This window comes from Hoplias malabaricus, chromosome 4 (assembly GCF_029633855.1).
Source record: "Hoplias malabaricus isolate fHopMal1 chromosome 4, fHopMal1.hap1, whole genome shotgun sequence".
NCBI lineage: Eukaryota > Metazoa > Chordata > Actinopteri > Characiformes > Erythrinidae > Hoplias > Hoplias malabaricus.
The window spans coordinates 53712882-53733910 of NC_089803.1; the positions used below are offsets into that span (position 1 = coordinate 53712882).

The 21029-nt window shown below is 40.5% G+C and overlaps 2 protein-coding genes across 2 annotated transcripts; one reads left to right on the plus strand and one right to left on the minus strand.

The window, feature by feature from the left end:
• Nucleotides 1-1412: 1412 nt before the first annotated feature.
• Nucleotides 1413-8946, plus strand: tmem121b (transmembrane protein 121B). Its single transcript, XM_066668865.1, has one exon. The coding sequence runs from the start codon at nucleotides 1413-1415 to the stop codon at nucleotides 2625-2627; it is 1215 nt and encodes a 404-aa protein (XP_066524962.1). The 3' UTR covers nucleotides 2628-8946.
• Nucleotides 8947-8960: 14 nt separating this feature from the next.
• Nucleotides 8961-16494, minus strand: il17ra1a (interleukin 17 receptor A1a). Its single transcript, XM_066667475.1, has 11 exons — nucleotides 16033-16494; nucleotides 15116-15140; nucleotides 14843-14989; nucleotides 14482-14606; nucleotides 14270-14396; nucleotides 14078-14125; nucleotides 13361-13503; nucleotides 12847-12921; nucleotides 12644-12713; nucleotides 12434-12544; nucleotides 8961-12041 (listed from the first exon to the last, which is right to left on the minus strand). Exons 1-11 carry the CDS (start codon nucleotides 16132-16134, stop codon nucleotides 10630-10632), a joined length of 2385 nt encoding a protein of 794 aa, XP_066523572.1. The 5' UTR covers nucleotides 16135-16494; the 3' UTR covers nucleotides 8961-10629.
• Nucleotides 16495-21029: the final 4535 nt, after the last annotated feature.

The window sequence follows — 21029 nt, forward strand, 5'->3', positions numbered from 1 at the left end:
AAAAGCAGACAATTTGTGAATCTCTATACTCTGAGAGTGGGCAAATGAGGTCAGAAATGTAGTTCAGAGCCATTCCATGAAGGTATTTAGAAAAAAAAAAACCTTTAAAACCTCACGGGCAAAGAGTGTAGGGAGGTCAGACCAGGAGAGATACTTTCTTCTATCCAGTCAAAAGCATACAGTCGCTGCATTACCAACTATTAGCTATTTAGGGTCAACTCAAGTCTCAAGAAAAGGGAATCGCAATAGTCAATACATGAGGTGATAAGATCATGAATCACAGTTTCCATATCCTTATATGAAAAGACATAGTTTCAGTTTTGTGACAGCTCTCAGCTAGAGAAAGCATCATCACTGCATTGACCTGCATGTGAAATTTTAAAGAGGCAGTGATGATGTCTCAACGTTTTCCAGCCTTTGATGTCTCTGAGGCAATGGAAGACATTCTGAAATGAGTTATCACCAGGTTTCAGTGAAAGATAAAACTTAATATCATCTGCGCAACAGTGGTAATATATTTTTTAGGCTATATTTCCAAAAGACTCACCTGAAAGGAATTATAACTTATACAATGAAATTAAAAAGGGCCAAAGACAGAACTGAATCTAATTATACAATCTAATAATCTAATTAAATCCATTAATACAACGATTAATACAATACAAACTCCTGAGGCAACAGTAAGTAACTTTACTACTAACAATCATTAGTGACTTTAAGTAGTGCAGACCCAGCACGGTGTGCTCAAAAACTGGAATTCCTTTCTGAGTAATGCTGAGACCTGAAACAAGAGACGCTGATAAAGATTCACATAGGCCATTTCTAGAAGAGGCTGAACAACAACATGTTAAAAATAAAATGGAACACTATCATTAATTAGTCAGCTTGTAATTATTGATGCTGGGACCCACGGTGTGCTGCATATCATTAAGGAATGGCAGCATTCAAAGGACAAGTTGTGGGCCTAATATGCTAAATTAAATGTAACAGATGGGAAAGTGACCCACACAGTTGCTCTGCCCTGTCTTTCATTTATTTCCCTCACTTCCTTTAAATTAAGATTTAGGGATTATGTAAAATAGCATTTTAGCCACAATCCCTGCCTTGTCTTTCATTTTCCCTTCCAGTCCATTCCAGTGATACTCCACAAACATTTTTTTATTTGTTTGATTTTCTTTATTATTATATAATAATTCTGTCTTCTCTACAATTTATTCTTTTCACTCTGTTCCAGTGGACTGTTTTTATAAATTAACCCTGTTTTATTTCGTTCTGAGTCTGTATATTTGTTAAGTGTGTTTGATTCCACCCCCACTCACTCCATTCCTCACTCCATACGGGGTCTTCCTCGGCCCCGCCCCTCCCTCCTTTGAGCGCGCGACCGCAGACAAAAGGCGCGAGGCGAGGCTACAATGATCGCGCAGCAAATCGCTAAAGTCGACGACGCTCCCGCGGCCAGCTGTCCTCGAGCCGAAGCGGCGGCGGCGTACCCGGACTCACCCGTGTCCTCGGCGCCGGAGCACGGGCAGCTGTTCCTCCGCAGCACAGAGCCGTTGGTTCCCGCCTCGACAGCCGCCGCCGCCGCCAAGTCCGCCGCCGCCTCTCTGACGATGACGTCGTCGGGCGAACTGGCTCCGTCCAGCGCCGGATTGTTCGTGCCCAGCTCGCGGCGGAGGAGCGCGCTCTACAAGCTTCTCTGCTTCGCCGTGCTGTGCGCACAGGGCGCCGCACTCGACTTCTACCTCATCGCCTTCAGCGACCTGTACTGGTGCTCGTGGGTGGCCACGGATGTCGCGGTGCTGTGCGGCTGGGCCGCGTTCTTCGCCAAGAACAGCCGCAGCAAGCGGGAGCGAGCCTGCGGCTTCGGCCACGCGGAGGGCGGCTCGCTGTTCGGCGGCCGCGTGGGCGAGTTCGCCTTCGCGCACCTGGCGTGGCTGGTTTACGTGCTCGCGTGCGCGCCCAAGCTTGCGCTCGTGCTCGAGACGTCGCTGGTGGAACGGGTGGCGCAGCGCGCGCCGCTCGGCATAACGGGCCTCGAGCTGACGTCGCTGCTTGCGGCTCCGCTGCTCTTCTGTCTCATCAACGCGCTGGCGGAGGACTCAAACGGCGCCGCGCGACACCACTCGCTGGCCTGCTTCAACACCACGTGCTTGGACGTGCTGGACAGTTTGGTGCTCGTGGACGCGCTCGTGCGGGGCGAGCTCCTGCCGGACTCGGACAGCGACGACGGCGCACTCTACTTTCGGCACGCGGCGGTGGCGGCGCACGTGTCGGCGCTGGCCGCGCCCGTCGCGTGGCTCTACGAGTTGACGGCGTCGCGCGCGCGCCCCCGCCGCCGTTGCTTGGCGTGCGCGCGCTTCCTGACGGTCGTGCTGGTCAACGCACCGCTGCTGGCGGTCCGCGGTGCGCTCGTGCTGCGCTACCAGGAACGCGCCTCGCTCCTCCTCTTCAAGAACGTCTTCTTCCTCGCCTGCGCGTGCATCGAGCTCACGGAACAGTGCGCGAACGCGCGCGACGCCAAGGCAGCTGCGGCGGGCCCTCCTCGGGTCTCGCGCTGTGTCTCTGAGAACGACGTGGTCGGCCCGCGCGGTTACGTCAACGCGCTCGCCGTTAGCACACAGCCGTAGAGGCGGCTAGGACTCAAGACTGGACTGGTGTCCTTCCTCTCCGCGTCTTCAGACGTCACTGAACATCAAGCCTTACGGATGACGTCGTTCTCCGACATCTTCTCCAGGTGCTAAAACCAAACCACAAGTGGTGCCAGTGATGAGCAGACACGCCCCCATCCCATCTCCCATTATGCCCCACAGTTCATAATTTCATACCACACCATCTTCCATAATCCCCCTACATGTCCCATATCACCTCCATAAGGGACATCCAATTCATGTCCTCCTGGGTCACAGCTCTGCAGCGTTGTCCCTGCTCTCAGTCTCATGTCTTGTCTCCCAAATCTAGAATAGTCTAAATATGGTGAAACACCTATGACATGCAGTTGAGACAAGATGTAAACCTAGGTGGGTTTTAAATGCCAAGGAGTTCACTGGATCTGGCCTCACTGCACAACACTGTTATTGAATATAATGCTCCCATTCATTTTTTAAAGGGAGTAGTGAAAAAATATGCTCAGACTGGTATGTAGATATGTGGCAACTTGAGAAATGGCACAGCGAAAAAAGTGGAGCTAGTCTGGCTTTATGCAAAAATAAAAATGGCAGCCATGTGTTGCTGGTCAATCGGGCAATCCAGAACAAATGCTTCTGAAGCTTCATGCAGCTGCCAGATATTTTGTTAGCTGCATGGCATTTTGAACCAGTTATTATCCTTATTCATAGCTGAGCACTTATTGGATGCCACTATGAACAGATGAAATATGATACATTTTAAATTCATGTTGGATACGTTCCGTAGTCACCTTAAATTCAACTGGTCTGTTTTAGGACTAAGTTTAAGAATACTGCACCCTTGAAGTAGAAGAGAAATTCTTAGAAGAATGTGCACAGCAGACAGACACACCCCTCGAGTGATGATGCACTTTAGGTCCAAATATTTGTGGACACTCCTTATGATCAGTGGCTTTAGCAAGGTAAATGTAATTTGGACAGAAATGCCCATCTTCACAAGCACAGCTTGAAATGCACTCTGGAGCAGCTGCGCATGAGCTTAAGGTCATGATACCCAATTACCCAATGCCAAGCATTGGCTGGAGGAATATAAAACCAGCCTAGCATGCAAGTGTATGCATAGGAACAGCATTAATACCTGACCTCGAAAATATTCTTGTGACTGAATGCAATCAAAGTCTTCCCAGAGGAGTGGAGGCCATTACTGCAGCAAAGGGGGCCAATCTACCCATTAATAACCTTAAATTCAGAGCAAATGCTGAACGAACAGGTGTCCCCAAGCTTTTGGGCCCTAGAGAGTATCTGCACCAAGTGCACTAATAACATACTGTTATAAAAATGCCCCCCTCGATCATAGCTCATGAAGGCTGTGCTTATTAGCTAATGTGTTGAATCAGGGTAACTAGAATGCTTATTTCTGCAGTGCTTTGGCTCACCAGGGCTAAAGTCTGATACATGCCCCTCTGTAGCCAGCCCAATCCCCCCCCCCCTACCCAGGGCAGCCTTAACCAATGGCAGAATGGCAAATGCATTTAAATAGCATTGTGAGAAAATGGAAAAATATGAGGCACTGTAGTTGATCTAAAATTAGATTGCTTCAAGCAATCAGGCTGAATCTGGATCACAGACAACACAGTTGCTATGGAATGATGAGTACATTCTGTTGGGGTATGGGGGTCAGTTTTCTGAAGACAAGTATTTAAAATCTTAAATATGAAGACACAACAATCATTGCTTGATGGACAACAGCATGTAAAAATGATACTAGAAGATATATTGAAATGCTTTTGAACCTTATTATCATTGCTGTCCAAAGGTAAACATGTATTTTCCAAATAGTAACTTTGTAGAAGCAAAGAATTTCAGTGGATTTTCAGTGGACGTCAATGTAAAAATAGTTAATTCCAAGTCATTTTGGAGCATGTCTATTGGTTCATTCGTCATTAAATATTCACACAATGGGAAGGACAACTGCTGTGTTTAAATGGTGTAGTAAACTAAAAATTGGAAGATAAAGGTGAAAATACGTGTTTTTTTATTTGGACAGTGACCATATGTGATATTAGCAAAGCTACATGAAATGCATCCAGGCAACAGAAGACATCTTTAAACACCTTGATGAAAATGTGACGCATATGCTCTACATTTTCTTTTCTGCATTCAAACGCATGCTCGACATATCCCACTATCAATTCCACCCCAAGGACCCTAGCATTTGCAAATGACCAACGGTGGCAATTACAATTCCCTAGCATTGAGACAAAATGGAAAAATATGAGGCTATTAATTTTAATTTTAATCTATGATCAGATTTGTTCATGTAATTAGGCTAAAAAAAATCTCAGAAAAGTGGTTGCTATGAAACTGTGAGAGGACCTTTCACTGATGTATAGCGTGCTGTTGTGTAAAGACATGCAGGCAGACAGTAGAATCTTAAAGAAAGATAACACAGACCTCCTCTAACAGATTTAAGATGCTGGGCAACTTTACCTTCAAATTGCACCCATTAGTGACAAAGGCATTTAATTATGCACACACTGTTTGTACACTGAACGATCACTGGATTAGGGACACCTACCTTGAATCTATCCACAGTCCATCTTTTTTCTGCATAATTTCTGCTCATGTTTTTAAACACGGAGTCCACTCACACGACACACATACCTTATTGATCCACCTTGTAGATGTAAAGTCAGAGAGGGTAGTTCTGTGCGGCAGTTTGTGTTGGTCGTCCTCTAATCCTTCATCAGTTGAAACAGGATGCCGCACACAGGACACTCTTGACTGGTTATTTTTGGTTGGTGGACTATTCTCAGTCCATCAGAGACTCCAGCAGCCCTGCATGTGTCTGATCCACACATACCAGCACAGTAGGCTTGGGCCTACTTTATAACGATAAGGAAGAGACTTAAGAAAGTCACAGGGAGGGGGTGTATGGGCTCAACACATGTTTACACATGCAACTTTGCACGTAATTAAAATTTTAGCACGTTAACATGTAAAATTTAGTCATGATAACGTGACATGCTTACATTTTTTCATTATTTGGTTAAAGAATTATGTTGTTTCAGCACTAACACAATACTATAGTAGGTGACTAAAGCATCATGATTCATGAACATCATGATTCCCCTCGGTGAAAAAATCCAAATACACAAACTTAACGCGTTAACATTTAAATATCTTTGCATGTTAACACGAAATTATACGCTACGTGTTAATAAGGAGAATCCAACATGTTCTGAGCCCAACGGCATTCCATAGTGGTGTTGTGGGCGCTCAGTGTCACTGTCTGAAAATGGGTGGAGAAAAACACAAGCCCAGTAGCCCACCGCAGTTATAAGTATGCTGCCGAGTTTAGATTAAAAAAGAGAGAGGAAGAAATCTGTAAATAGACAAAATACTCAGAAAATCCATCACTCACAGGTATATGGCTTTATCCTCTAATTATGTGTGTTTAGAGCCTCAATCCGCTGAAAAATCTGCTGTGGTGTGCTGCACCACAAGTGCCTGCTAGCGAAAGCTGTGCTTCTAAATAGTGTACACTGTCTTATTTCGTTTATTTTTCTGTTCCTCCAACACCAGTCGCTGATATTTACTCTCTCAGAAACGGGTTTTTATCATCAGCATGTGTGTCTGTGTGCACTGTCGGGCTGTGTTTAGCTAAATTCACTCGACTCGTGCTCACGACAGAGCACCCCCCCCTCCCCCGCGGCAATACCACATACCGCGATGATATTTTGAGACGGTATTAAAAATGTGGATATCGCCCATCCCTACCAGCACAACACCAACTAACACACTACCACCACGTCAGTGTCATTGCAAAGCGTTGAGAATGATCCAACACCCAAATCACACCTGCTTTTGTGGTCTTAATCATTGAATAGCAGGGTGAAATGGGGACAAGAACCTGCCTCAAATTGCTCCTGATATATTGGACAAGTGTAGAAACCAGGTAACTGTTCCTAATCCAGTGATCGTTCAGTGAATAAATGCTATAGAAAAACATTGACCAATGCAGCAGCCACACAAGAGCCATCTTGTCCAGTACCAAGTGTTGGGCAGGATGTATGATGCAAAGATGTATGATGGACAGTAGGGCAGTGAATACTTCTCTGGAGTTGATTTTACTAATGCTCTTCTAAGCCTGAATGCAATCAAATGTTCCATCATCTTATAAAGCCTTGATCAAAGAGCTGTTAATGCAGCAAAGGGAGCCAACTACTAATAAATGCTCTTGATTTATGAAATGTTGGAGGAGTACTTGTCTATAAACTTCTGGCCGTGTAGTTTGTATTCAGCTACTTTACTTCACAGCCAGTGCATATTGTTAACATGAATGAGTGATTATTTGCAAAGCGAAAAACAAAGCACGCAAATAGTAGACGACATTACTCCTCCTTAGTTAATTGTGGCATACTGCCATTCACTAAACCCTATAGGTTCCCACCCATACCCCCACACGTTTGTCCCATACATTTCCTGCTCTGTTTCAAGCTCCATCACTATACACCACCCTCTCCAAAACACCCCTTCCATTTCTCTTTCAGCGCTGTGGTTGTGAACCACATTAGTGGTCATTAGTGATATGTTTTTTTTTCTTTGCACTTGTATTGTGAGGCACTTTAATTAATGATGTGAACAGAATTAATGGGATATTCCTGTTGGAAAAGTTAGTGCTTTATTTTTTAGACCTATATTGGAAATGTGTTCCATTTCATGCCTATCGATATCGACAGACATTTTTTAACTAAACATGAGGATAATGTTTCCCAGTTGTTGATTGGTGGACACATTGTCTGTGGACTTTAATTTTAAAGATGCACTTATCAGTAGACATTGTGCTCTGCTAGAATTGCTGTATGTTACTGATAGTGACCGTGCTGTATTGTTCACGCTGTTTCCGCTATGAAGGGAAAGTGAAGGGTGGCTCTTTGCGAATAAAAAAAATGCATTAAGGTGTATGATATGGGCTTGTGATGACTGCAAATACATTCAGCGAATATAGTGCTACCTATGAGAAAAGACGTAATCCACCTTTTGAAGCGATGCTCCTTTAACAGTGGCCTTGGTGGGGCCTCATTACAGCGGTAGCATCTCATCGGTCTCTACCCAGAACTAGGCTACCTCTCTCTACACAATCTTACTGCCTGTTTTTCAAGACATGAGACGTTTTCTTCCTCTTTACCATTAATCATTCAGTTTCAGCCACATGAAGGCTATTTAGGTCACTGTACTTATAAAGCTTTGCGTGCAATGTAGCAGATCAAGGAATGTAAGTAGTAGTACATCTGCCTGTGCATGCAAAAATGTTTGTCTCGATCAGAGCTCAGATAAAAAGTCAAGGTTCAAGCTGTACCATAGCACATCGGTCACAGGAAGCAAGAGTAGGACTAAGGAAAGAAATGTAAGCAAATTTTGCTCGACTGGAAAACCCCTTCTTTTGTAACTCTTTCAGTTGTGCGTAGATTTTCCTTATCCAATAGGCAGGTGCTTTCAAAACTTGTCTGACTGCAAGTTCCATCTCAGTACATCTGAAAACATTTCCAACTAATTTTGGGTTACTGGTGCCAAGTCAAAATCTTGTAGCTCTGTTTCTTTTCACCATTGGATAAATGACCAATAGATAGTCCAAAATGATCTTCTTGTTACATTAACTTAAGAATTTATTAACAATAAAGTCTTGATAACATAAGTATGGTGTATCTTCCATTTTGGAGATACCAGATTTGGCAGGATCGTAACAACATGGTTGATTGTCAAGGCAGAAAGGCAGATAACTAGACCTCAATCACAAGCAACTGTCCAATCCAACTCTGTCATCATTCACACTTTCCAACTTCAGAAGGAGAGGGTGGGTTAATTATGCAGGCCGAAAGTGCATTAAACATAATGGGATTTTTGTGCCTCTCCGTGCAATATGAACATGTTTGAAATGCCAATTAAATCAAATGTATTACAGTTTAACTGTGGCCGTATGAAATTTTCAAGCCAATCAGTGCTGTTTGTTTCTGCAGTGTATACATTTTCAAATGTTTTCTGCCACAAGGGCTTTTAATGTCATAATTTATTTACTTTATGCTTGTATGAGACATTTTTTGCACTATTAAAATCCTGGTTTCTTTTAGAAAGAGAAATAACAAAATGGGTCTGATCTTAAAAGGGATTTCCACTGATTTTTCAAAATTTCAAAATGATGAAATCACTAAATCCAAATGCAAAATGAGGAATTTATACAGTAGAATTGTACAAGGTGGCAGTGACGGGAACCAGATGTAGCCTTTAAAAGCTTTAAAATCTATGCCGGTTATACCTATACTGCCTGATACCTGATACCTATATTGTTTATACAAAAGATTTAAGATTTTCACAAGAGATTTTTTTTAAAAAGTTATTTACAGAGGACAGGTAAATGCAGGTTGTTCTCCAGACATTTTCCAGAAAAAAAAACATTGGCAGGTTTTTCACTACAAATGAAAACTCAGAATTCAAGTTCTCTATATTATTGAGTAAATAAATATGTAGTAAATTAAATTGCTATATTTGTGGTGTTGGTATTATGACCCGTTTCACCACAGTTAAATAGAAATCAGTTAGTACATTTCTCCACATTGCACCATTTAACATCGAACCACATCAAAAATAACTATGTTCTCATCTCAAGTGAATTATGGTAATATTTTGGAAAAAGAACATGGATTTCCCTTTTAATTCTGAAATGGGCAGATATTTATAATTTCTTTTTCAGATATCAATGGTAAATTCCAATAGAAAGCACACAACAATGACAACCAAAGAATGCTGCTTTTGAGTTTATTAGGAATGTACTGTTGCAGTATTACATTCCAAGCTCCAGTGTGCTGGATACTTTATTAATGTAAACCTATGTACACATTTGTATTAATATAATTATATAATTATTCATTATTTACCAAGAAATGCAAACAATAGGACAGAAATAATCATTCTGTAAATTATATGTGGATGTTCCCTGTGATTATAAATGTGTCCATAATAAACATTGTGCTGTACCCATCTAACCAAAACAAATGTGTATGATATTTAATATAAATATGTACAGTTTATAGATATCTATATATCCATGTGAGTAAGGTATGTTAACATTAAAATGTTCCAAAAATGCATTCCTGTTTTGCTACAAATTACTGTAACATTCTTTTCATCCCAAAGAAATCTTGCTGGGCAAGTGGTCGACTTGTAAACATTTAATGATGTCTTCCTATCTCAATTGGTGTGTCTGTTTTATCGGTTGTACTTTGGACATTAAAAAAGTGCACACTACAGAAAATTGGAGGCGTTGCAGAGAAGTGCACTCTTGTCTTGATTGTGCATTTCAGCACAGTCCACACCAAAGGTTTAACAATTTATTTAACAACTGACTGAACTGAAGAAATTGGTATTATATACATTTTTGGTAATAAACAGAACTTAGAGTCACATGTGTCCTAATCAACAGCCTGCATTCAGAGATGTAAGATTTTAGGAAAGATGAAAGTTTACTTCAGTTTTGGAAACCTATGAATAATGAATTTCTGTGATTATTTTTAACTAAGCTATCATACCACAATCCCATTTTCCTGTGTCAGTGATGATATGCATATTTGGATTTTAATGAACATTCCTTCTTCAATGAGCCAGAGTCAACAAATTCTTTTTTTTTTTCAAAAAAGCCAAGGTTAGAGACCTAAGCCGTCCCATGGAGCAGCTTTTTTGTTCACAGTGAGAGCAGTGGAATAAAGTCAAAATAAACTGGATGTGAAGAGAATCCAGTTCCCAAATATTTTACTCTTTGGGCAACTGGAATTGCAGCTCTTAGTGGCGACTGAGCCTAACTTTGTAATTGTCAACAGTTGTGGTTGCTGTAGTATTGGTAGTTGAGTGAGTGCACACATTTGTGCAAATACATAGTTTCTTTTTCTGGCACTTAGGTTGGCCATGTGTGAGGCACTCACACATAAAGGAGTCCTGTGAATCAAGAACATCAGCTCTCCATTGTCTCTGTGCAAAAGCCAGATGAGATGGGACTGTTAAGGTAGAGAACTTGCTGTAACTTGGCTGTAGCTGTTAGAGAGGAGGGCTGAGGTTCTTCCCTCACAATAGAGTCTCTGGAACTATACCCTTGATCGGACCATCTAGATTGTCTCTTTCCTGAAGGCTCTTCCATCTCATTCTCCTCCATCTCCTCTGGCTGATGGAAATCATCCACTGAGGGTGGAGGAGCTGGGACCTGAAAGGATGCCAAAGAGACCTGGAGTTGCATCAGCTGTTGGATGGCATCTGCATCATCTTCCACAGGACCGTCATCGCCTGGTAGTCCTCCAATTGTAAAAACCTCATTGCTGTTCAACTGTAAAGGCATCTGTAATGCAGGTTTGGCCAACAGGCAGGAATGACTATCTAAGACAGATGGATATATACCAGATGTTTGTATGCCAGGTGGTGGTTCCACAGATGGATAGAGGGAATATACATGGTCTTGTACTGGCTGGATACCCACCACAGATTTTTCTGAAAAGTCAATGTTTAGATGAGGTATTTCAGAAATCCATATACTTTCAACCTGGTCTTTTTGGTGTATCTGAACCCCATGCTCAAAGACAGGGGGTCCAATGTTGAGTACAGGCTCACATGTAAAAATTGGTTGGATGGACTGATCAAGAAAAGGACTGCTCTCTACTGCCGGCTCTTCATCTTCACCATCAAGGCACTCTTTTTCAAACCAGTCTGGATTCTCCAACTGATAAGTTTGAAAGACTTCTATTGCATCCCTCAAGGCCTTGCCTGAGGGGCAGTTGAAGTACTCATCAATGCCAAGACCATCGATGGTGTGGATCTTTCCTTGCTGATATTTCTCCACATCCAGGATTCGGAAGTAGAGCTCTTCAAAATGCTTCATAAGTTTGTACTTGACTGCCAAGTCAAACATGGATGGTACATCATGCAGCCCACATATATCCTCAAAATATGCCACCAAGTATTTGCCATAGGAGGCAGGACACTGAATGTCAACTGTGAAAAGCTGCAGAGCAAGGGTAAGCATATCTCCCATTGGTGAGCGTACGTCCTCCCGGAGATAAATTCGGGGTCCTCCACACATGGCTCCCCACTTTGCTTGCACTCCTGGTGAGCAAAGGACCAGCACCTTGTTAGAAGACTGCTCTATGTGACGTTTCTGCTGTTCAGTCCATGGCAGACGGCCCATTACTCCAATGGTGGTTGTATCCAGTAGGTCCAGGTAGACTTCTATGCCACATTTAGCCCTCAAGAAGGCAGAGAGCTTTAGCACAATATCAGTGTATTTAGGGTGGTCTCTAGAGTAGAGGATCAGCACTGAACGCTCAGGAGGTAAAATTCCTTGAAATGTACTTTCATTTCTAGGTTTAGGTTTGGGATCTGTGAAGCAACATACAATATTGAATAAATATATTTCTGTCACTGATATTGACAATGATGTGTCAATAGTAGCTCAGATTATTACAGATTTTAATGGCAGACTGTAAATCTGTATGTAATTGTTTTCTAAATTGTGGATTTAAGAGTAAACCACAGATGTAACATCATACATCATGCAATATGAAAAAAATATTATTGTAGCTTTGAATGTTACATGTTGTGTATTAATAATCACACAACCACATATTTCTACTTTCTTTATCATGTAACTATAATATATAATATAATTCAGTTTGCTGTGACTTGCACCAACCAATATGCAAGTGTCAATGTGACTAATGTCTCAGGCAGAATAAAATGCAGGGCTTAAAATTAAAAATAACTCTGCTTACCCCTCTTCTTGCAATGCATCCAAGCAGCAAAAACAAGAAGACCACAGAACAGAAGGAAGATTCCAGCAAAAATTATCCAAATCATAGATTGCTTTGGTGGGACATCTGGCTCTGTTCATAAATATTAAAATCAATTTTACAGATCACAAACAAATAATACACAATTTGGAATGTTATTATAGGAAATTCAGAGTATTGCAGGGTACATACTTGGACATATGTAAAAGCCATTGTTCTTCCGAACACAGTCATTTCTACACATATCAAAAAAAGGCTGGATCTAAATAAAAACAAATTAATTAATTAAATAAAGTGTATTATGTGCCTTCTGATATCAACATATGTCTAATCAGTGTTACACAGTCCATATTTAACTAACACTTAGTCTTGAACTAACTTTTATGGAAACATACCCAGACATTGAAGTTGCAGCACGTGCGTGGCCAAGCTTCCAGGTCAAATGTAACATTGAGTAATGACCTGTTGTTCTGTGTAACAGACAATATACATCTTTAGCATTTAGACTCTAGTTTTACACTGTATAATATTTCTTTAATGTGCTATTATGATTATTATAATGCATTACTGCTTTTAGTTATGATGTCTATGCAAGTTACTAGCTTTCACATAAATGTAACCAGGTCATTTTAGACATTAATACTCTAAATTTAATTTAGTTTTGGTAAAATCATTGTGTCTAAAAAAAAAGTGGTTTGTAATATGCTATTTTGTTTCACAGAAAAAGCCATTACAGTCTAATATCAAAATCGATGTCACCAACTTCAGATCAAAGCTGACAAAGCAGTTATTATTACAAATTACACTATTTCAGTAAGCTTTTGTAAGCGTTTATATAACAAATGTGTGTCATTTAGTGTCATTAACACTAACATGCAGTAAAAAAAATAAATAATAATAAGTGAATACCTCATTGAAAATCTTTTTTGTTTGTCTGTCATCACCACACTTCACAAAGACAGCGTAGAGTTTAGAAAGCTCCACTGTTTTAAAGGAAACAAGCAGAGTTGGTCCTATGTGCTCCATGGTAATGTTGGGCTGCCAAAATGCTCCTGTGACAAATCGAGGAGAAAAATATCAAATGTAAAAGACACTGGTAATGCATGGAAATTAATTTATAATTACAGCTGTGAAACCACACATAGCAACAGCCAAAAACTTTCCACTTTGAAAACATCCATTCACAAAAGTGTTTTCTTGTTTTGGCTGTTTTCCACATTTTAGAACAATAAAAAAAAGCATCAAATATGTTCTCATTTACACTCAGCAAAAGAGCCATCATTTTCCTTGAGGACATCATTTCACCAATATGTTCCATCAAACTGTAAAGACTTGCTCACATATAAATAAAAAACATTTATATTTGAAAAAAATATTTATATATCATTACAAAAATATTTTGTGATGACATTACTGTGCACTCAAAAGCCAGGAAAAAATATGTTACATCTGAAATGCACGTCTAAATAAAATATAATGTTGCAGAAGGGAAATGTGCATTCATTTACAATTTCAATTAACTTTAAGATTACAAAACAAAACAAACTGACTTAGGGATCAAGTGTTCGACTGGTACTTTTCTTTTATTCATAGAAAGTATAGTTTGTGTATTAAATTTTCTCTCACCTGTTACAATACAGATTTTGGTCTTCTTCATGGTAGGGTCACGGCATTCTGTGGTTACAAATATGAACAATAATAAGTACTACAAAATAAACATTATTGTCCAAATCTATAATGCGTTTTGGGGTGTTTGGAATGCGGGAAGATTTGGCAAAGTAAAAATATCTTGTAAAATATTATTTGACATTTACTTACCTGGGATAACTATACTTTTGTTGATGTTGTAGTTGGTGTAACCTGAATTTGGCTTGGGGAGGCTGGCAACAGACACAAAGTACTCGAATCCTGGATCAACAACCATTCGATCCACAGAAAAAGCCCACTGAAATGACATCATGACTGACATTAACACGAGAATCTTATTCCAAAAACCATCAAAGACAAGGTTATTTTCTTGTGTATTTCACCTGCTCCCCCTTTGGATTCCTCATACCCGGAAGCTTCTGAGGAAATGTGTAATGGATGCACAAGTGCTCTCCAATACCTATTTTTGCCACTTGAAGTTCAGCACCTTTCAAATATGGAATGCTCCCTGAAAGAAAGAAGCATAAAATGTGCTCTCAAATTCTCTTTTAAAATCAAGATTAATGATCTTCAGATTTTGTAATGATCTTCAATTTACATGTTATTTGTAAGTGAAAATATGTTATATAAGTGTATATACTCTATGTATTATACCTGCATGGAATGAATATTTTCAGAAGCGTAAAACATACATTTATTGTCAAGTGAATGAAAATCATGACAGCAGAAAACAGAAAAACTTACCATCATCCATTACTTTCCATTGGGCCACAATTACTGGCACCAAAGCCCCATTTTCATCCTCCCGGATGTCCCAGCGCACCTTCAAATCCACTGGGGCAGTGGGAGTGTAGTCCTGCTGTTTCATCCATTCTTCATAGAAGCATTTATCTGAGGGACGCAATGAACCCTTCAATATAACTAGTTACTTCTGTTACACTCATGCTTCTCTTTTATCTTTTAATATTGGGGTGTTTTAAATCTGATACTTAAAAAACACATAGAGAAGATACTTACTTATCTCAGCAGTACAATTCACCTCCTGGGGGAAAAAAAGAATAAAAGGAAGCTATTTTGTGCCAGCTCTTGTTTTCTTTTATGTTATTTTTAATTCTTCCCCCCTCTCACCAGGAGAACAGTTTATTGAAGCCCTACTGAGGGACAAACAATGTAAATTATGTAGCTGCGATGTTATGATGTATTGCATGTTATTCCTTAAAATTAGGTTCTGTCCGATTTGTCGTCCCATCGTACTGTGGTTAAATGATTACTAATATATTTTGTAAATGATGTATAATACGATAATGTGGAATGTGTACAATATATGTTTATAGGTTTTGATGTTCTATTTCCAAATATGTAGTGAATGGTACTTTTAAACCTTTGTATTTCATCGTATTCTTTTACCCAGTTTGCTTTCACATGGCATAATATTAACACGTTAATGACTCCTGTTCCTAATGGGCACCCTGTATCTTACTCAATCCCTGATCAAGAAGATGTTCATGTTGAAACACTCTTTATAGCCTAAGTGTAAATGTGCTGCACATGAATTAATATATTTTTTAAATAATCACAAACAATAAATATAATAAAAGCATATTTTTTAACTTATATTTCATTAATTATTCACAGTGAGGGTTTTTTTTTAAGACTTATGCGACATATAAATAATACTAGTCATTATTGTCATTAGGTTTCTAACTGTAGAAACGTTTTAACAAAACCCTATATAGATATACAGTAAACTTTAACAGTGACCTGATTAGATAGTTAACAGTTTCGGTACATTTTATATAAAAATAAGCTTTTCAGATTAAACTTAAACTGAATTTATTTCAAACAACACAACTCCAGGAAAATTCACCGACATTTTGACATCGACTTTACCTCAGTGAAGTTCCCTTAAGTACAGGTTAGCTTAGCTTACTCACCTCAATACCACAGCTCAGAGAGGAGCCGTTTAAAACGCGCAGACAGGAGACTTCAGACAGAAAAACGAAGAAAAACGTCGCTTTCAAGTACAGAAAAGTCATGGTAGCGGCATGGTCGAATAATTATTAATGAAGCTTCAATTATTATCGATTTGTTGGCGTTGTTATTTGTTGGTATGGCGGTGGGGACTGTGTGAGAGAAAAATACGCTGTAAGCTTCCTGGATTTTATGCAAATACTGAAGCACGGTAACACCTGCCTTTACTGGAAAGACTGCCTACGCCTTCTAAGAAGCGCTGGGCGGGCGGTGAAGGTGAAAGTATGTCTCCTGTCTGCCCCGCTACTGTTCTATAACCCCCCTCACAGTGCGAAGGTGTAGACAACGGTTCATCCAGTGTTCCTCCTGAAATCAAAGTGCTTTTACAATTGAGCAGAGCTGGCTGCCTCTGCTCTCCAGGAAATAGTTCAAATGTGTTGTTTTTAAGCCGTTCAGCCCCGCAAACAACAATGAGGTCAACTGATACTGTAGTTATGGAACTACCCCAGCTCATCACAAATGTTTTGAATTGTGTTCCATCACTGCTTCACAGGAGGCAGACAGCACTTGCCTACGCTTGGCATTGAGCTGCCAAGCTGAGTCTTTGAGCTGAGCCTGCTTCAACGCGTGCCATTTTATTAATTTTACTTGTGTTCTGTGGCATTTATTGTGTCAGCACACAGCTACATATCCAGTGTTACATCTGTTGGTATTACCACTGTGTTTAACATTTAACATAATGTCTGTATTGATTTGTGAAGTGTTAAATGGCACGTCTGTATACGTTTGGACACGTAAGTCACGTATTTAACAATTCCAGCTTAATAGCAGCCCGATAAACGGAAGAGAACACAAGCAAAATAATAAAGAAAAGTAAACCTGCTTTGGAGAGTCTACTCTACCAAATATAAATGGGTGCATGTTTTTAACTGTCCACAAGAGGGCGGCATTTCCTCGAAAATTTTAGCCTTTAGAGCGCTGTCTTTGTCCGTTATATGGCCCAAAGTTTGTAGACACCTGTTTATCATCGTTCCGAAAGAAAGGGTATTATGTCAGTTGCAGACTCAGACTGTTTGAAGGGCAGGGGCGAAAAACTAAAAGGGGCACCATGTGTAAAACATGGGGCCCCACTAGCGCGCCTAAACCTATGATGCGTCATCAATGATAATATGGTTTTCATCCTTGATTTGTTTAAGTTTAACATCACATTATTAGGATACTTGCTCTGCTGCAGTACAGTGCTGGCACCCCAGCACTCCAGACAATGCTCTACAGTGCTCCACAGCTCCTTCCTGAGGGAGCTTTATACCATTGTAGGCCACGTTTGACACCAAGTTGGAGTCTGCACCCAAACAGCCCATTTCACTTCATGCTTTTCTGTGGAAATTGTAAAATTTGTTCAACTGAGCACCTGTGCCCACAAAGATCAAACAGATGTGTGCTTTGACTGTTATAGGGGTGTCCACAAGCATTTGGACATATGGTGTGTGTTTAAATGTGGGTAAATTTAATGCACAGAAATACAGATTACAGTGAGATAATATTCTTATATAATTAATACTATTCATATTTTTTTTTTACATTTGAAGTTGTCTCCGTCTGTGTCTGAGACTATATTTTCAGTAAAACGAGTCAGTGCAAAACAAAGACATCGTGTTTCACCACTAGATGGCAGTGATTCCCTTTGATTTTGGATTCCAGAATTATTCATTTCTCTCCTGCCTTGCATTTTCTGAACTGTTATTAATATTAACTCGATTTAAAAGGCCCTCTACTCCTTAGACTGTGCACTACTATGTAGGTCTAATATACTGGTTTAATTGGTACAATACCCAACAATTTAGGTTTCGGGGGGCTTAGCCGAAAGTGTGCTTTTAGGTCCTTTATACCTTTAAATGCTACACATGGGAAAACATGAGAATTTCTTTTTTAATTAATCCGAGAACTTACATTTAGGTTTCGGCATAGCTGCTCGAGATGAGGGTGGGTACATGAGCTTTGCCTGACGTAAACAAGGACTACTGACGTGCAGACTGACCAATTAAATGTTTACAGAGAAGGTTATCGACCAATAACGGTAGCTCTACAGTCAGACCGTGCAATCCGAAGATTTTAGGCTACTTCACCACTCCCCCTTCTCACTCAAGCGAACTAACCGGAGTAGGGGAGGGCGGGACTAGTTTGTGAACGAAACGCTTCTCGAAGTTCTATGTAAGCTCTAGAAAGACATTTTTTAAGTGTAAAAAAGAGGACATATCCTGGTAACCGGACACCACTTCATTCATTCATTCATTATCTGTAACTGCTTATCCAGTCCGGGTCGCGGTGGGTCCAGATCAGTGGCAATTGCTCTAAGACTGCAAGGGAAGCTCAGCTTCCCCTTAAATGTCAAAAAATAAGTGATCAAATATATACTGTTGTGTGTACATGTCAGTGAATAAATGTGCACTACAACACGCTCAACTTTTGCTCAGAATCAGCTTCTTATCACTGGTAAAGACACGGCTTTCCTCTCAATCATTCCTACACCTGGATACACCCTGGAGGGTGCGCCAGTCACAGGGCAACACACACACACACACATTCACACCTACGGACACTTTTGAGTCGCCAATCTACCTACCCGTGTGTTTTTGGACTGTGGGAGGAAACCCACGCGGGGAGAACACACCAACTCCTCACAGACAGTCACCCGGAGTGGGAACTGAGCCCACAACCTCCAGGTCCCTGGAGCTGTGTGACTGCGACACTACCTGCTGCGCCACCGTGCCGCCCCGGAAACCACTTGTAATGTGGGAGTAATTGGGGAGTGAAGCAGTGTAACTGCATTCACTGAACTGATTAAGCACCATTCCATACCTTTGGAATGAGTTGGAGTTGTTTTGTTACCCAGAACTATTCATCCCACCTAATTACCTGACATTACTCGGGTAAAATACCAACTGAATGCCATCAAAAACTCACAGCAGTTCTAAGTCTTGTCAGAGTAGTACAAGCATTAACTGTAACTGAAGCAATTAGGAGCAACCTACCTAATAATACTCATGATTTTGGAAGAATATTTGGAAAGATAGGTGTCCGCAGATGTTGGCCCATATAGTGTATTTCACCTTTATGAGAAATGACTGAAGAAAAAATATTTCGAGTTGAAATGTCCTTCAAATGTTCTATGATCTTAAAGCCTGACACCTACACATGGCCTTAAGTGTAAAGACATTAGAGCCTTCGACAGTTAAACCGATAAACCAATCACGTTTCATCAGTCCGACACATGATTAATGGCTTATTTCAGGTAGACCACTATGCTCAAGCCCTTCATGCAGAACAGTTGCCAAATTCCTTGTTCTTTTCTGTACATCTGGACATGAAGTCAAGCCTAGAGCATGAAAGCAAAGCGTAATGAATTGAAACAGTGCCGGCAGCCAGAGCATAGGGAAGAACAGTAATAGTTCAGGGTCACTTATCTGTACAGCGCACTAGTGAAAAAACCCACAGAACTTTCAGCATGGACTATGAGGGCAAAGCCAGCACACAATCCCAATATCAAAACCCTAGGATTAGCTGTGTGATCATTATAAGGGCTACCCACACCCAGCCCAGGTGTTCACATTGATGTTTTTATAGACAGTAAAAGGATTAGTGGGGTGTTAAAATGTTGCGTCCATGGATTAAAGTGAATTGTTTGGACATCAGGTGTGGAGAGATGGAGTAAGACTCAAAATTGAATGTTTAAGATGACATGTAATTGGATGTAATATAAAATAGCTTTAACTTCAAAGGGTACCTTTAACATGTATTCTGAACAGTGTGTGATGTCACCAAATCCAGCACGTTTTTTGAAGTATTTCACCCACATCACGTCAGCCCCACCCATTCACAGTGAAGCTATAAGAGGTGTTTCATCCCAGACTGGCTTGGAAAGAGGCAATATACAGGGCAGAGATCACTGGCATATTTCAGTCTTGAGTACTGTTCAGACAGACTTATCACGGAGTAGTCATTTTACCATAGCACTTCTGCAAGGTTTCTGATTGATTCACAAAGTCGCAGAGATGAGTGGCTGCTTGATTTATGTGCTTGCAACTTTACAGTCAATATTCACTGCATAAAATCAAACTTTTCCTGTCATTTTTCATATTTTGCATAAACTAAGAATATATTTACAAGGGACAATTTCAGTGGGCCATAAAACACTGGCAATAACAAAGGCAAAATTGTTTTCTATTTTAATGGGCCATAGGACATTGGTAAAAACAGCAGTAACCAACTTGCCCATGTAAAACGAATCCTGTTCCAGTAATACTTTAAAATCATTGTTTGTTTAAACAGCCGGTTAATTCTAAGGGACAAAAAGCAGTTAGAAACGGTCATGGCAAAAAAAAAAGTACATAAAACTGCATAAACATTATATGTGGACCCCAAAGGAAAATAAAATGGCTCAGTGCATTTTAGGGGTATATTGTTACTGCCTCTGCCATGATTTGAAGGCATGAATGTCATTTCCAGCCCATTTCCAGACTTATTTCAGACGACAGCCATCACCGAATGTAAACGAAGCTTAATGTGTTCATGGTCTGAAAAATGAAGAAACATACTAGAACTCACAGCTGAGCTCATGATTGCAGAATGCAATGTGTCAAACACTACTCTTCTTAGATAAACCTCTTTGAGCTGAATGTGATGACCTCACCTTGCTGTGATAGGTTTGAGAAGGGAGAATAGTGTATGTTCTGTGGCTCAATAGAGTGGCAAGGGACGAATGACCTGATTAGAGTCGGTTAGCCGCTGCCTTCTTCAATGAGACCTTTTCTCTTCTAGTGCCACCACATATTCACATGTCCGACTGTATGGTCTACATGCCACTGCAGCCTAGAGTTGTGTCCAAGAAATGTCAAACATTCCTTCAAACTCTTTCAAACTTATCCGTGCAGAAATAAGGCTGATGTGAGGTTCTATTGAT